This window comes from Podarcis muralis, chromosome 3 (genome assembly GCF_964188315.1).
Source record: "Podarcis muralis chromosome 3, rPodMur119.hap1.1, whole genome shotgun sequence".
NCBI lineage: Eukaryota > Metazoa > Chordata > Lepidosauria > Squamata > Lacertidae > Podarcis > Podarcis muralis.
Window position 1 is genome coordinate 84,636,388 of NC_135657.1, and position 16,980 is coordinate 84,653,367.

A 16,980-nucleotide genomic window follows, 5' to 3' on the forward strand; every position below is an offset into this window, starting at 1 on the left:
TATGGCATTAGCTTAGTTGGCAGAGTGCTATAGAATTCCAGATCCATCAGTTCCGAGGAATTAACTCGGAAAGGGTTTATTCTCAAGGGAAGTCTAATTATAGGTAGTCTTTACCACTTGCTACCGATGCCTAGAGCTCTTCATTGTAGCTGTGCCTTCCCCAGACCTCATGTGATCTTCTCTATATTTAAAATGGAATATATATATATATATATATATATATATATATATATATATATATGCAGGTTTTGGTGTCCTCGGGTGTCTTCCCGTGTAAAAGTTGGGGTGTCTAGGCGACGTTTCGACGAGGTCTCACTCGTCGAAACGTCGCCTAGACACCCCAACTTTTACACGGGAAGACACCCGAGGACACCAAAACCTGCATTCCTGTACCCGTGAAAATCTACGAAAGCATATATATATATATATATATAAAAATTTTGCTCCAGTCCTTGAAGTGTCTACTGGTGGATTATTTGTTGGTCCAAAACACTAATAGCTACCATTAACAAAAACCATTCCTGCTGCATTCTAGAACTCAACATCAGCCTTAGAGTTTTTCTGAGTATCCCTTAGCTGCAGTGCTTATTGCACTGAATGAAAATATGTTCCTGGACAAAATGAAGGGCACGATCCCTTTCACTCACAGAGCACCACACCTCAGGCCATTGGAGTAAATACTGTTCGAGGGCCACCCCCCCATGCACTTCACCTTGGGGAGTCCAATAGCCTGCTCTTTTCTAAGCCCTCAGGACATTGGTTACTTCCAGTCTTATTAGTAGTGGTAGTCTGTGCACTAGCGGGTGGAAGAAGAATGTGGCACCTTAGGTCCTCCATACATTGTGAATGGTTGGGTGTATTTCTGCAGTGTGCCCAAGGTCATTCACCATGGTAGTGGCATACATGCCCGGAGGTGGCTTAGTGGGGAGGGTGAAGTTCTAATAGACACCTTTGGGGCACCCTGCAGGTGTCTCTGTCTCCATGACAGGTGAATATAGTGTCCTTTTCCCACCAAGGTCTGCTTCAAACATGCCTTCTCAACCTTCCAACTTTCCCTCGGTTGTACAGTTGCTGCCCCGTCCATGTGACCCAAGGATCCATGCATGCTGCTGTGGGGATTTTTGAATCTCCATCCCACTTGGATCCAAGAGGAATTCCAGAGTGGGTGCTTATTGTGTGGTCTGCCAGAACCACCTAGGAAGGGGATACAAACACTTATGCATGGATTAGTGACCACAAGGAAGCAGTGTTTGATGGTACTGTCGGAATCCATCTTGAAACACACAAGTAGGCACAGGTACTCACCTTCTCACATGAAGATGGCCAAAAATGCAGATGTTTGACGTGAGGATTATACCTTGTCATCAACTCACATGGCTCCGTCTGTCATGGTAATATATTCAGTTATGCATGAAGATGGGTCCAAACCATTAGGGCAGACAGAAGTGAAACTTGAAGGAATACAAGAAGCGGTGTTATACTAAGCCAGGGCAACGTTCCATTTTTTATTTTTGCTTTTGTTGTAGAATGATATTTTCTATGAGGGGGCATGGTGGTGGGAAGTTGGCACAATTCAAACCCAGTGGCAGGAGAGCCAGATTGGCTCCGCCATTGTATTTGCACTGCACTGAGCTTGCTGCTGCCACCTCTGTTCTGGTATACAGCAATGATTCAGAGTGAGGGAGGTCAGGTGATTGGCACTGCTGTAGATGTGTGGGGTGGGTGTAACTACATGCCATAGGAAACATACTGGATGTAACTGATAGAATATTAGTTACACAGAGGGAAGATGGCAGCAGTGGCATAGTGGGGTGGCGGCACAGGGGCAGTTTCCTCAGGTGCAGAATTGTTAGGGGTGCAAAATTTCAATGTCTGGTGCTGCCTCAATATAGTTGCATGCTTCTGTTGCTGGGCTCCACTGAAAATGGCTTCTCCGTGCAAACCAGGAAGTGACCTCTCCAAACAACGGAATGACTCTTATTTCCGCAATCTCCTGGGTGACTCAGACACTGTTATGTAGTTGAATGTGCATGTGTACTCTGTCTATTTCTCTCCCTCCCCCCTCCTCTGTGCGGCCCCGGATACTGGCAACCCATGCTACACCACTGAATGGTAGCCATATCTGGGGGGGTGTATTTGTGCTGCATCCTGAAATTGCCAAAACCAGGCACAACACACTGTTTCCCTCCTAGCACTGCAGGATGTTGTGATGTCCCGACACGCAGAGCAATCCCATGGGAACAGTGCCTGGCCAGGTATTCTGACTTAGAAGTCTCAGGGTAGCCTACTGTTGCAATGGTACCCATGTCCACATTCTTGCCACATACTTAGTCTTTTGGTTCTGCACAGCGGTGTTGTATAAAAGCACTGCCACTATTACTTTATTCTTAAATTGCAATAATACAAATGTACCTTGTATACATTCTGTAGGAGGGAGTGCTGAATATCTGTATCTAGTTTGCTTCTGTTCTTCTTTTCCTCTCATCTTTGTGCCTTCATGCTGCTCAGCAGGCATGATGCAATGTATGAAAGTCAAGAGAAATAAGAAGTGTAGATGAAAGAGTATTGTGTGTGTGTTCAATATAAATATCTCCAAAATCTTTGGTGCATTCAAACACACACACCCCACACACTCGGCAGCAGTAGTACCAGATTGTGAGGGGGCAAACTCTGTCTCATATATTAAGCCTTCCCATAAAGAAACATCTCTATGTTTCAAAGGAGCACTCTGATTTGCAAAACATTTATTCAGAATTAAGTTATGCTGTTTCCATCAGATTTACAATCTTGGATGAAAGTCTGCTTAGAAGAGCGGTCTCAATTAAAATTCTAATTTAATATTCTATCTATTGTTGGGTTTAATGGGAGTCCCTAGGTGTTTTTAAAATGAAAGCTGTTTTTCTAAAAAAAGAAAGAAACCAAGAACAAAAATGGGAGACCTTCCTGATCTGTCTTGGGGAAATAGGTCTTGTGCAGGTAGAAAGGCTTGGCAGAAATTCAACAAGAGAAGCTTGTCCCACAGTAAAGATGGAGCAGTGGAAATCTTTACCAGCTGCATTTAATGTCCGCTGTGCAGCTATTTAATGTACTGGGGCCCTAGAAGAAGAAAGGTGGCAATCAACAATACCAAGTTTCATTAGCAGTAGCTTGAGAAGTGGTTTGTTAAGTAAATAAGTCAATGAACATGTCTCCTGGCAAGGAATTCTGAATATGAGAGGAAGAGGGAGGGAAGGAGAGGCAGCCTTGATGTGCAAATGAAAAATGTAAAAGACGGAATTGAGAGTGAGAGTTAAAATTTGCATTGAAAGGGCAGGAAAACTCATCAGTACACAAGATCATATCATTCAATGTGGAATAATTAACTGTGATGCACAGATACCTCTCAGTTATGTTTTTCAAAGGTCTAAATACCCCCAAATGCCTTGGAGTTAGGGATTTCCAACTTCCTAAAATTGGGGAAACCACCCCTTGCAGGGGAAAAAGAGGAAATGACTCTTTTTATTATTATTTCAGGTCAAACACAGTTTGGAATTAGCCTTGTTTGGTGCCATGTTTTGTAAAGCAATTTCCACCAAGTGCATGAACTGGATATACCAAGTAGATGATCAGCCAAGGGTGTGAACCTGTTGCCCAGACCCCATTTAGCACAATTTTCCTGAGTCCTGAATTCCCAGGCACAAGCTATGTGGTTCACTTGTCAACTACGGGAGAAGAAGGAATGGCCACAAGAGATTTCTGAGAGCATTAATCACCCACCTTGGCTGTCCCCATAACACCACTTAGGCCCACACTTAAATTGAACTCTGTTTGTCATGCTGACAGCAAGGAGGAATAGTTGAAATTGTCTGGTTATTGATTAGTGTTACCAGAAAAAAAGGAAATAGTGTTATTTAAAGTCTGTCACACTACCAGCCCTGACTGAAACACTGGATTTCCTCAAGCCTCAGACATTGCTCCATTGCTGTAATTTTTATTGCTGCATTGGTTTTCTTTCCTTCATATTAAAAAAACAGTTTTTTTAGAATATTTTGGAAAATATTCATGGAATAAACTGTTACACATATATGGAGTAAACCACTTGCAGTGCAGTCATATCGCAGCTAGCTCAAAGAACACATGAATCAAATAGATTATGATGTTGCCATTATTTACAGTGGTACTTCAGTTGTCGAATGTAATCCGTCCCGGAAGACCGTTTGATTTCCGAAACGTTTGACAACCAAGGTGCAATGGGCGGTTGGCAAATTCCATTGAGAAAATGGAGAAATGTACCTCAAAAGCTGTTTGACTTTCGAGGTGCTTTCGAAAACGGAAGCATTCACTTCTGGGTTCCAAAACATTCGGCTTCCAAAACATTCGGCTTCCGAGATGCTTGAAAACCGAGCTTCCACTGTACTTAATTTAATAATTTAGATACTATTTAATACCTAGTTTCTGTGTGGTGTACAATAAGGATATATCGTACATCATAACACCAGTTAAAGATAACCATAAGATCAGGGTGGGGAACACTTAAAATGGCTGCTGAATAGTCCCTCCCCTAAGCTTTGAAAGTTCAACAAGATGAAGGAGTTCCAAAATGCATCTTACCTTTCTGCCCCTATCATAAAGGCTTCCCATTTCACTTCAGTAGAGAGGATAGCTCCAGATACATAAAGAGACCCATATTGCCTCATCCATTTAATCAAATGGGGAATTTCCTTCCAAAGGGAGCTTTTTATGTGCAGCAGAACATAGACGTATGAATCCCTGGATCTAAGCAAGGGAATTTTAAACTTACTTATTCCCATGAGTACACACACACATATATATATATATATATATATATATATATATATATATATATATATATAAATAAAATTATCAAATCATGGACAGCTTGTTTGTTAAATGCAAATCAATGCCTCACTGTTTAGGGCATTTTTAAACTGTGTCTACAGTAGCTAATTTTAAGTTTGTTTGTTTTAAAAATCATGTTATTTTTGTTTTACGCATAGGGTTTGGTTGGTGAGCCAGGACCTAAAGGAGATCAAGTGAGTACACATATTCACATTGTCTGGTATGCTTCCAGCAAGGTTGAAATTATGGAAAATGCCTTATCCTTATTTATAAATAATATGCTTCTTGTTATAATATAGGGAGCTGCTGGTGGAGAAGGGGAGCCTGGACAAAGAGGCGATCTTGTAAGATCTTTTTACTTCATTCATTCTACACACTCAGCTTTAAAACTGGCAGGTGTTGTTTCATATATAACACGGAGAAATAGGTCATGCAACTTGCTGTTGAAAGAGCTGCACATTCCACGTGAACGAAAAAAGATAGCTCTGTAGACATTGGGTAATATTATTGCATTCCTATATACACTCTCTAGGAAATTAAGTTCCGCTGAACTCAACAGGGCTTATTCCTGAGTAGAAACTCATAGGATTGCAGATTAGAGGAATACAAAATGTGATCTGATTGCTTTGCGTATAGCTCAACATTGGACATTCACAGAGCAAATGCCGCCACATCTGACTACTTTGGGCAGATAAGCCTCTGAGAACATTACCCACTTGTATTCTCAGCTCTTCCTACCCCCATGCAACTTGACATTATTGTGCCATATCAGAGGCAGGGCACAGCCATTAGCAATGTAGTTACAGCTCGGAGGCAGTTTTAGAGTAGCACAATGTGTGGCCCTGCAGATGTTGCTGGACTCCAGTTCCTAGCAGACCCAGCCAGGATGGCCTTTAGTCAGGGATGATGGGAGTTGTGATCCAACAACATTTGGAGGGTAACAGGTTCGCCATCTCCACTCCAGAACATACTGAATCTTGAATGAGGCATCAAAATGTTCAACTACAGATAGTACCACTTTCATGAACAAAAGCCCTCATTTTTTTAAAGAAGCCTTTTAAAACAAAAAACCCTTTTCATCCTTTTACACTGCTTCTGTAAGTCTACGTTTTAAGTACACCATGAGGTTTCCATTCCTTTTAAGAGTGATATCATTTCTTAAAATATTTAGAAAATAGTACAATATTCATTTTATTTAAAACTGCTTGCGCGTATGCCATCCTGACACAATTCATCTTGTTTTGTTAGGGCGACATGGGTTTGCCAGGCCCTAAAGGATCTGTAAGTATGATGAACTGCATTGTTACAGAAAATCAAAACCTTAATAAATCAGCAGAATATTTCAAACAAGGGGGTGGTTATTTAGCTTCGCAAATGGGGCTTCAATATTTAGTTCCCCAAGCAAGGAAGTTAAGGCAAATGTGATCCATCACTCATCATTTTTATTCTAATGCTGTGGATTACTAGAGGGTTTCTTAGAGTGACAAATTTCACTTCTCACTGTGTGGAGATGGAGGGGTTTGTGTGTTTCTGCGAAGAGGGGCAAATGAATGAGTCAGTGCGGAGCTTCCCAGTGGTTGAGTAGAGCGATCCTTGTGAACTTAAATTTTTATACAGGTCATCATCTTGAGTTGAATATCTTCTATGCTTCTCACACAGAAAAAGGACATTCAATCAGGATGTAGAATTTGGCTGCTTAGTATCTAAATCCCCCCTCCTTTTACCAGAAGTAATTCCATAGCTTTCGTCCATGCTGAGACAAAGATTGGGAGAGGCCATGTTCGAACAATCCTATCTTGGTTTCCTAAGCCATGCCACAAAGGTGAACCCTGTGCACTTAATGCAGCCACTTTGCTTCTCCTTCCACATAAGCTGCAAAACAAGGAAGTCTTCTGTTAACCATAGTGTTACATCTGAAGTGAGAAATCCTATTTAATGTCTTCCAGACAAGCCAGGGATATCTTAATGATGTCCCAATAACCTGCCTTGTTTGGAAGCCATTTTCTGGTTCAGACTTAAATCGTAAACAGTACTGAACTGGAGACATCCTGACTTGCTTACCTACCCAAAGGGAGGAGTGAAGCACCTGGGTGATGTCAGTTAATGATGCACCTATGGTCACAGGGCAGCTTGCCCAGAATCTCTGTTGCTATCTGAAAAGATGCAGCTTTGGCTATTGGTGGGCTGTGTGGACCTTGGACATGAACGTAAACGTGCTTACTTTTAAATAGGTTTTATTTCAAAATGATTGCGTGATTATCCCACTGTCTCAGTGATTCCTCAATGAAGTAATACAGAATACTATAAAAAGGAGTCTGCCAGCCCACACTATGCTAATGGGGGTCTTATGTAAAGTTTGGAATGCATTGATTGGAGAATATATAGGGTGCACTGAAATCTTGCAAATTAAAGTTCACCCCCAACTTCTCCAGTTTCCATATCCACCCAATAGATCATTGCAAGATCCTTACCACTTTTGTTATCATCCCAGGGATGAAAAGTTCTGCCGCTAGTAACATTGGCGCCATAGTTTTCTGTTTGTCTGAGAAGAGAAGTAGTTGCGATTAGTTTTCCCCTGCAGTGGTTTAGAGGCAGCCGTTTGCAAACACTTGTGTTACCAATTTCTAGCTTATCTAATATTTATTTGCTCTGCAGTTATATTTATAGAATACAAAAATGGGGGGAGGGGGGAGAGATCTTAAAAGCACTTGTAGTTTATGGCCTCCTTGGTAGTTAAGCTGTTTTTTAAATATTTAATATATTCATAGGATTTGTGCAAAGGCAAAAGTTTAGAATTGCTTCAGGGATTCATATTGCTTAAGTAATGTATCACAGTGGAGGTGCCTGTGGGGAAAAGAGAAAGCAAATGCCACTTGCTATGCAGCAGACTCTTCCCTATGTGTTTATTTACTGCACTGCATAAAAATGGTCCTCCTCTAAAAGAGATCAGGCTCCGCCACCAAAAATAAAGGCAAACTCAAAACCACGGTCCCACATAAGGCTTGTTAAGTCTTTCCTCTTCAGTTGAAATTGCCAAATCTAGCAGGGGACCTTGTTCAGAATGTCAGGGTGCCATGGCAGCCATGTTAAAAAAAAGAAAAGAAAGATATATAACCATCTTCGTTTTACTGAGCAGCCTTCCCATCATTCAACGAAGTACAAATCTGCAAATGTCAACTCCTACTTTTCCACTATGAATGTTGTGGGAGCCTGAGGAAGTACATGCAGCAGTTTACTGCTGTATTGAGATACCTGGAACAATGTGGAAGAGTAGCTCACTCTGCAAAAAAAGAAAGAAAGAAATCTGTTCACTTCCTGCCATCTTTAGGTTGGGAATCCTGGTGAACCTGGGTCACGTGGGCCTGAAGGAAGCCGCGGTTTGCCCGGGATTGAAGGATTACGTGGTCCCCCTGGACCTCGTGGTTTGCAAGGCCAACAAGGTGCAACAGGCCTGCCTGGCAGCCAGGGCCCCGCTGTAAGTAAGATATCCTTTTGCATGGCTATTTCTGTCACGGCAAGAATTATGAATGGGCTTGCAATCAAAATTGCAGGTGGCAATCTATTGCAGATCCCTGCAATCTGCTGGGACCATCTAAATTTTTTGCTGGACGCAATTCTGCCCACTGTTTACAGAATGCTTATTTGTTTCAGGGCAGAGAGCCAACCGATGCACACATTAAGCAGGTTTGCATGAGAGTTCTGCAAGGTAAATAAACCACGTTTCTGTTTGTGAACTCTGAATATGAGTTTTTTCAACCAAACACTAAACTTCATGTGGGCAGCTTGAGGCCCTCAAGAGCTTGCATTTACTGTGCGTGTCGCCTGCTTTTCTCCTAGCAGCACATTCTTTGGTGGCTGGCTGGCTGGAACCTCTGCTGATTTGGGGTGGAAAACAACTGACATTGGAAGTTTTTGGGTGGCGGGTTGTCTAGTGTGGTGGTAGTGGTGGTGGTTTTTGTTCTTATTGAAGATTCCCATTCATAAATAACAGTGTTCCAAGTCAATGGATCGGCGCCAACTTTTTATAGGGAATAAACGTTTAGATGTAGCTGTTGGCATGATTCTGGGCAGCAGGACAGGAAGGCACAGCACCCAGTCAAAAAGAGGGCAAGGAGGGGGGGAAGCTCCTGCATTCTCCACGACATTTTTCTCCTTTAACACGAAGGCTGTTTCGGCCAGAAGCAAAGCCATCAAAGGCAGCCTTTGCCAACCCAAAGCCCTCCAGATGATAACTCCTACCAGCCCCTGTTACTATAGCTGCCATTTCAGTGCTATTGCTATAATTAACATGGATCATCAGCAGTTTAAGCAAGATCATATGGTTGCACTTTGTGGTGCTCAAGAAGTTGCTTTTGTAAAGCCTTAAAATAAGGTTGTAAGTGTCCGAAGTATGATGTGTCAAATAGACTGTGGTAGAACTCAGCTCCCGAATTGCAAACTTTGTCATAGGATAAAACATGCTAAAGTATGGGCAGCTAATGAGAACTGTGTTCTGTCAGTCATCTGTGCGTGTAAACATTGCAATAGCATTGATTTTATTCTTGTTTTATAATTTGCTATATTTGTAGCTTTGAATTTATTGCGTCTGTGTCGGGGTGGAGGAAATCTGTGCCCTGCCGACAGTGGCTGCTGCCGAGGTCCTCTGGGATGTTGCACTGCTGTATTTCAGCAGTTTAAGAGGCATTATTGCACTCTGTGATTTAATTTGAGGCCTTCTCAGCACAACTGCTATTTTTTAAAACTGCCCAACAGGGTATATTATTAGTTTCCACTTCAGATTTAGCTTCGCTATGAAGATAAATGTTCCCATCTCCTTTTATCAAGTTTAGAATGTCCCTATAGGGAAGGGCTGCAGCTCAGTGGTAGAACACATGTCTTGCATGAAGATTCAATCCCTGGCATTTCCAGTAGGGCTGGAAAGATTTGAGCAGCTGTCGGTCAGTGTAGACAATGCTAAGCTAGGCGGAATAATGCTCTGACTTGGTATAGGCAGCTTTCCCTGTTCTGTGAACATTAGGTTATGTGAGGCCAATTGTGGTGGATTTGAATGGCATCTGATGATTCAGCAGTTGAAGTGTTGCATTTGCAGCAAAAGGGGGAACTACTGGAAACATCATGCCATATCCCAAGCAAAAAATAAATTTAAAAAATTCATCTTTCACAGTGTCAGTGTGTGGCCGATACGTTATCACAGAACTTTTCAGATGGGGAATTAAAACAAATTATCATGCAAGGGATTCAGTTTCCTTTCTGCTCACCGCTCATAACTTTTCTACCTGCATATTTGTGGCAGATGCATGCTAAATGCCCCCCCTTCCATCTCCTTGTCATGGAAATCTTCTGCTCCCAGTTTTTAGGAAGTATTTAAACCAAGGAATTGCCACATCTAATATAAAACCTAATACAGTGGTACCTCAGGTTACAGACGCTTCAGGTTACAGACGCTTCAGGTTACAGACGCTTCAGGTTACAGACTCTGCTAACCCGGAAGTAGTACCTCGGGTTAAGAACTTTGCTTCAGGATGAGAACAGAAATCGCATGGTGGTGGCAGCGGGAGGCCCATTAACTAAAGTGGTACCTCAGGTTAAGAACAGTTTCAGGTTAAGAACGGACCTCCAGAACAAATTAAGTTCTTAACCCGAGGTAATACTGTACCAGAAACTTATTTGAAGTCTATTGGGTCTCATCAGAATTGTAAGAACCAACTCTTTATTTATTCATAAAAAAGCCCATAGGCATCTAGTCCTCATGGTTGCATGGGTTTGAAAATGTTGCTTTTTATTAAAAGGGTGATGAGTAAAAAAAAAAAAGCAACCACCAAGAAATCCAGATTAATATCTTTGCAGTTGAATACTACAAATGATTAGATTAAATTTAGTTTGTAATTTATCTTCACTTCTCCCCCACTTAACAGAGCAACTGGCTCAACTGGCTGCCAGTCTTCGGAGGCCGGAGTTTGGCGCTCCAGGCCTCCCAGGCCGCCCTGGGCCACCGGGTTCCCCTGGACCACCTGGAGACAATGGCTTCCCAGGGCAGCTTGGGCTTCGGGGACTGCCTGGCCTTAAGGGTCCTCCTGGAGACATTGGGCTGAAAGGCCCCAAAGGTAAGAGACCAATGCATGCTTACCTGGGAGCATCGCTCCTTGAAGTCAACAGGACTCAGCCACAAGGAAACATGTATAAGAGAGGGCTGCTCAGTGCTAGGATTGCATATAAAACACACCAAAGCTATTTGCTGTGGCGTGATCATTACTGCATGCAGTTTAATGGAAGTTTGTCTACCATAATGGATCCGTCACATACAACTGATACATATCGATTCAGCTTTGTTCATGTTCTTGGCTTTGATGCCAGAAATTGTTCTTCCTTTCTCATTTTTGTTCCAGGAAAGAGTACAAGCAAATTTCTTCTTTTTCCCATTATTGACCTCAGTATGTAACACAGCAAGCACCCCTAACACACTGTGTTCTTAATTTCTGTGTTTCCCCTGTGACTTTTGTCTGCACACTCTCCTTCTTGAGATTTCATTCTCTGCTCTTCTTTTTCTTGGTCAGTCCAATTCTACCAGATGCCCTTGTACTACTTACTATCTCTTATGAACCAGTTGAGAGTCCCATGAGTAACTGAAATAGGCAGAAGGTATTGCCTCTATCTATGCCAGAGTCCTGCTGCAGAAGGGTACCTGGGCCTGCTGGAGCATCATGCAAGAGAGGCGAAGTTGGATATTGTGTGAGGCAGGTGGAAGTTGTGGCAGATTTCTGCTGGAACCAGATCAGGGCAATCGTTGCCTCAGGTCTTGCGACACACGATGCTCGCTTACATCAATTCCCATTAAAATAAATGGGCCGTACAGTTGTGTAACTAGCTGCAGCCATGATCGTTTTAGCTTCCTGTTTCTGAGATGAATAACCCGACTAGGTAGATATATATTTACTACTTTTATTCCCACAGTGGCAAAGAAAGAACTGAGATCACATAGGCTATATGCACCATAATCCTCTGCACATTCACCTGGAAGAGAGCAATGCTGAGTTCATTGGCATTTATTCCATTAAGTGTGCACAGGCTTTGCAGCCTTGGCGATAGAAACAGATCTCCCCCTCACCTTTCATTGTTGCATTCAGAACGCTCTCCAGTCCCTTTATGCAGAATTTTATTTCGCTTCTCTTCCCAGGCACAGCTGTTTGTGCTCGTTTCCCATTAAAAACACAGAGCACATTCATCCTTTGAATGTAAAGTTTCTCATCTGAAACTTCTTGCTAAGCCTCAATATGACATCAGGCTAGACAGGGTTGGGATTACACCAGTGTGGCATTTTAGCAAGGTTTGCATGCATTCTCTGGCCCACTGCTAACTTGACACTTAAGCATATTGTTACTATGGATCTAACGGTGTCTGGGAACATCACCTACTCTAGTGATGCCATTAGCCCTAGGGCTTTTGTCACTAAAGGGCACATTTGCAAACCTCTGAATAGAGCAAAAGGTGTTGGGAGATTCTCTTTTAAAAAATGTGTTTTGAGAAGCCCTTTGGCTTAGCCCCCTATATTGAACTTTGCTCAGAATCACAAATTGCAGAGGGACCACTATGCAAGAGCACCACACTTTTCAATACTGTAGTTAAATGAGATCTGCTAATTTAATGTCTCATCTTTGTTCTCCTTGGACTGAGCCACAAAGCAAGGAATGACTTGCACCTGCCTCTCCCCAACCCTCTGTCAAAAAATGGGTGACAAAATGCCAAAAATGAAAGAAATCACATCACTGGTCGTAAAGCAGTTTAAGGCCGTGTTTTATTTTATTTGGGGTTTCTAACAGCAACCTTTAATATTTAACTTATTTTGTAGATGTGAGATACTTTATTTTCCTTTGTCTTGAAAGCATCCCCCCACTCTCAACTGCTTTTTGCGTGCTTTTATCCAGTTATAGATAGTAAACTGCTCCATAGGCAAACCTGGCTACTGTAGTTTTGTGAGGTAGGCTAGGGGTTTTGAACAGAGCAACTCACCTTTGCAGAAAGGACATGACAAATAAACTGCTACAGAACCAGGTTTAGGTGTGCAGCAGTGCCTTTGTAGAATGATGAGCCATAGTTTATTGAGTGCGGATAGGGTAGCCAACAGTCTAGAACCAGCACCGAGTTCAATTTGGCCTGCCACTGTGAACTTTTCTAAAGTGATTAGAGCACTGGAATGCCAGACTGGGGATAACTGGACCTGGAAATAACAATTCAGGCTGCTGGCTCAACAGGAACAAAGATCTGTTTGAACACAGTAACCGTGTGCCTTGGTCTTTGCATTCCAAGAGCAGAGGTGGCTGAGAGGACAAAGGAAGTGAAATTAACAAGGTTTAGATGAAAATAACTTGATCTCTGGCAACCTAATAATTACTTTGGGACACAGTAATCAGCACCTGGAAGAACCTACATACGTCTAAATGTGGTGGAACACTCTGCAGAATGAATAAGAACGGAATGCTAAAAGCTGCTAATTATGCTGCATAAAAGGGGGGAGAAGGCAAAGCTTCCCAGCAATCTGGTTTCCAGAGCCAGCACACATTAGGATGCAGCAAGTTGCGATGCCTATAACAAAATATGATACAATGGTGTCCCATCAACATTACTGCCAATAGCTATTACAAAATGTCAAACTCTGGGCAGTTCCCCAGAATCGGGCCATGAAAAGGGGAAAACCTGAGGTAGAAATAAATTGTGATGACCTCAGAGAAGCTGCACAGCAAAGAGGCCTCCACTTTATTTGCCACCAAGGTGAACACGCCAGACAGCAAACTCCGTAGGGTGGCAAACTGGTCTCTGCTTGCCAGCATTGCATAGTGCAGGTGATCTTTCAAGTTAGTCATTTCAGAAGAAGCCTACTGTTTACAGTGTAACTATTCCTGATAATATTCAAAGCTGTTTGTTTTTTTAAATGCTTAACAACCCAAATTTTACATCCAGGCATGTGATCCACTCTCGTGTAGTGATGTGATGCAGAAAGGGAAGAAGGGAGTGGGGTGGGGGCAAGATTAGTGGGAACAAAAAACCAGCTATAGAAGGGCAAAGTCCCTGCTTAGAAATTGGATCTGTAATGTGTGATTGTGGAGATAGCAGTCAGTTCTAACTGTGGGGGGGGGGGGGGATTTAGTAGTGGGAAGCTACGTATTTAGTTTAACCGAATCTGCTCTTCTCTAAATCTCTGTTATTGCTTGAGCTGCGGATCATTTGTCCTGTCCACTGTTTTTAAGTGTCTCTGTGTGTGCAGAACGTTTCTTCATGCAGATTGCACATAATGTTCCATTAATACGTTTTAGGTGAAACAGGTGAAAAGGGGGAGAGAGGATTCCCAGGTCGAGGACCCAAAGGCTTACCAGGCACAACAGGACTCCCAGGTAAATACCAAATTTTGCTTCTAGGATAGGGGTGGGGAACCAACAGCCCCCCCCCATACTGTTGGACTCCATCTCCTGTCAGCCCCAGCCAGCGGTCAAGTATGAGGGGAGTTGGAGCCCAGTGGCACCCAGCAGGCTACAGATTTCCCCCCCCCCACCTGTGCTCTAGGAAATTCAAGAAATGTTTGTGCAGCTGTGCATGAAATGTTATATTTAACAACCCTGGAAATGTGGGTGTCTGTCTGCAAGGGAGTGAATGCTTAATTACTAGGATATGCATACAACTGCCCCCCCAACCCCATGTCTCAATTCCTTTCACCCTTCTTTTTTGGTAATGCTGTGATCTCCATGATCAAGGCAGGCAGTGCATCCCCTTGAAGCTAGCAGCATCCAAATTATGGCTGGTAGCTCTTCTCAAACGGTCTTCTGTGCCACTGTTTGTTACATCTTCAAAACTGTATGGGAAGCTCTCAATTGACTCATTAATAAAAGCCAGCCTGCAACTCAGAAAGCCACGGAATAAAATTTTAGAATCAAGTTCTATACCTAATACTGCCAACATTGCAGGGTCTGGTAAAATAGTACAAGGTCGGGATCGAGAACACAATGATTAAGTTAAAAATAGCAAGTTGGCTTCCAGAATACATGGCATGCTTAAGGATTTGCAAATCCTTTCGATCTGATTTTGGTTGCAGGACTCTTTAAAATTTAGCTTGCTGTATTACTGTACCAATATGAAGCACTGCAGAATGAGAAATCCTTGCTTATAAATGCAACACAAGTGCCCTCTAGTGGTAACTAGAGGCAACTATGGCACAAATAATTTGCTATATTAAAATTGCAGCTTTTAAGGACTCTGTATTTATATGAATTGCATACACTTCTATAAATATATTCAAAGTATCTCTGCTCGTGATGCGCAAAACTTTTCAAGTTGCCTTGATTTCTTAACAATCTCATCCCTCTTCCACAATATTAAGTTTTCCATGAACAAGATTTCTTTCCAATAATACCATGCAGTCTCAAAAGCAGGCAGCTCGAGGGAAATTCGGCCTTCATGCTCTGCCAAGGAAGGGCAAGACCCTGTGATTTTTGCAAACGCAATCTTTGCCCATCGGATTGAACATGGTTGAAGTAGATCCCCCCCTTGATATAGCACATGCCTTGAACACATAAGTTCCCCATTCAAATCCCCAGCATTACTAGAACTAGGGAAAATCTCTTCCCAAGAAAAAAGTCACTGTCAGCATAAAGCAGTTCCTTATGTTTGTTCAGACAAACTTACCCCAGATATCTAATGCCAATGTGTTTTCAGTACATTACTGGTTTATTTTATTTTTTTAACGTTTCTAATAGTTGTTTCGTTTGCTTTTAAGGAATAATTCTATTGTTTTGTCCTTTTGTGAACCAAAGAAGGGGAAACTTGAATGCCAGATTAGGGTCTTCTCCTTTGGATGGAGTTGTTTCTGTTTTGTACTGTATTGAAAGGCAGTATTCCATGAGACACTGGGTTCAGGCTGGTGAATATAGACGTGCATGCTGAACTCTCCTGATCCGTGTGCTGCATCTCCCTCCGCAGGAGAACCAGGCAAACCCAGCTATGGAACCGATGGGCAAGATGGCGACAGGGGCCCACCTGGAGCAGGTGGCCTACCGGGCATTCCAGGGCCTCCGGGGCCCCCTGGCCCTCCTGGTTACTGTGAGCCATCAGCCTGCACTGTGCAAGCAGGACTACGAGCGGACAATGTGAAAGGGCCGTGAAAAGTGCAAAAGTGTGCGACGTGAGTGTTTGGCAACAATGTACTATCTGCACGTATATTTGACAACAGAGAGAAAACAGCAGAAGAGATGCATACAGTAAAAACGTAAGAGAATTCCTCTATCCAAGGCTTGACAAGACTTTGCATGCACTGGTTGTCCCCTCTTCAACCTGTACAAACAGGTACATGGCAACTATTTTTTTTAAGTGATACCTGATGGCTTTTCTTTTTTTATCATGGTGAAAGGCCACTGTGTCTTTTTTAAGACACCTTCCCCAAATACTATTATTATTATTTCTTTCTCCTCTTTGTATTGTACTGTATTACAGCATCAGAGAGAATGATGTAATTCAGTTGACTTTATCCAAAGCAACTGTAAAATTGTGGTTGTTTGCATTCACCTTTTCCCATGTAGCTTCCTGTAATTTCAAATACACAGACATGGCCGCCATGCGAAAACATGTGAAATGCTTTTGCACACTGAGAAGGGTGTGAATGCCACGTTACCCGTAATATATCATGTGAAGAAACTGCTACATACAGAAATTTTAATTTTGTGTTCAAACATGTATTGAATTCTGTTCAAAGGAACAAACACTGTTGCCAACTCCACCACGTGTCTGAAATTAAACAAAGAGGCTAAAAAGTCACTGGTAAAGGAATCTAAATCTTATTCATAGCCAAATTTATTTATTTTAAATGATCTGAAGTCACATCTCTGGTTGTATAAAAGTTGAAATAAATAATGTTTTTTAACCCCTTTGCATTTTTTTTGTATGAATGGTAAACACAAATAAAACAAAGGAGGTAAGCTTTCTTAGAAAAGTCCCATTATATGTTTCATTTCTCAAGGAAACAAAATGCATTGTATCAATCAGTCTACTGTGTAAATTTGTTTTACAATTTATATATATTCTTTGATCTGTCATCTTGAAAGACAAAAATAAAAGTGCCCTTATTTTAATCTTCATTACTTCCCCTTCTCTATTTTGCAC

At 42.1% G+C, this 16,980-nt stretch overlaps 1 protein-coding gene across 2 annotated transcripts in view; it reads left to right on the forward strand.

Annotated features, from left to right (window-relative positions):
* The window catches only part of COL9A1 (collagen type IX alpha 1 chain), an 89,436-nt gene extending 72,481 nt beyond the window's left edge, over positions 1–16,955 (forward strand). For both annotated transcript variants that reach the window (XM_028722686.2, XM_028722687.2), the window contains exons 31-38: positions 4,998–5,033; positions 5,139–5,183; positions 6,088–6,120; positions 8,168–8,314; positions 8,491–8,545; positions 10,755–10,943; positions 14,148–14,225; positions 15,805–16,955. In XM_028722686.2, the coding sequence (XP_028578519.2) occupies positions 4,998–5,033; positions 5,139–5,183; positions 6,088–6,120; positions 8,168–8,314; positions 8,491–8,545; positions 10,755–10,943; positions 14,148–14,225; positions 15,805–15,986 (765 nt within the window). In that variant the 3' untranslated portion in view covers positions 15,987–16,955. The remainder of the gene's footprint in view (positions 1–4,997; positions 5,034–5,138; positions 5,184–6,087; positions 6,121–8,167; positions 8,315–8,490; positions 8,546–10,754; positions 10,944–14,147; positions 14,226–15,804) is intronic.
* Positions 16,956–16,980: the final 25 nt, after the last annotated feature.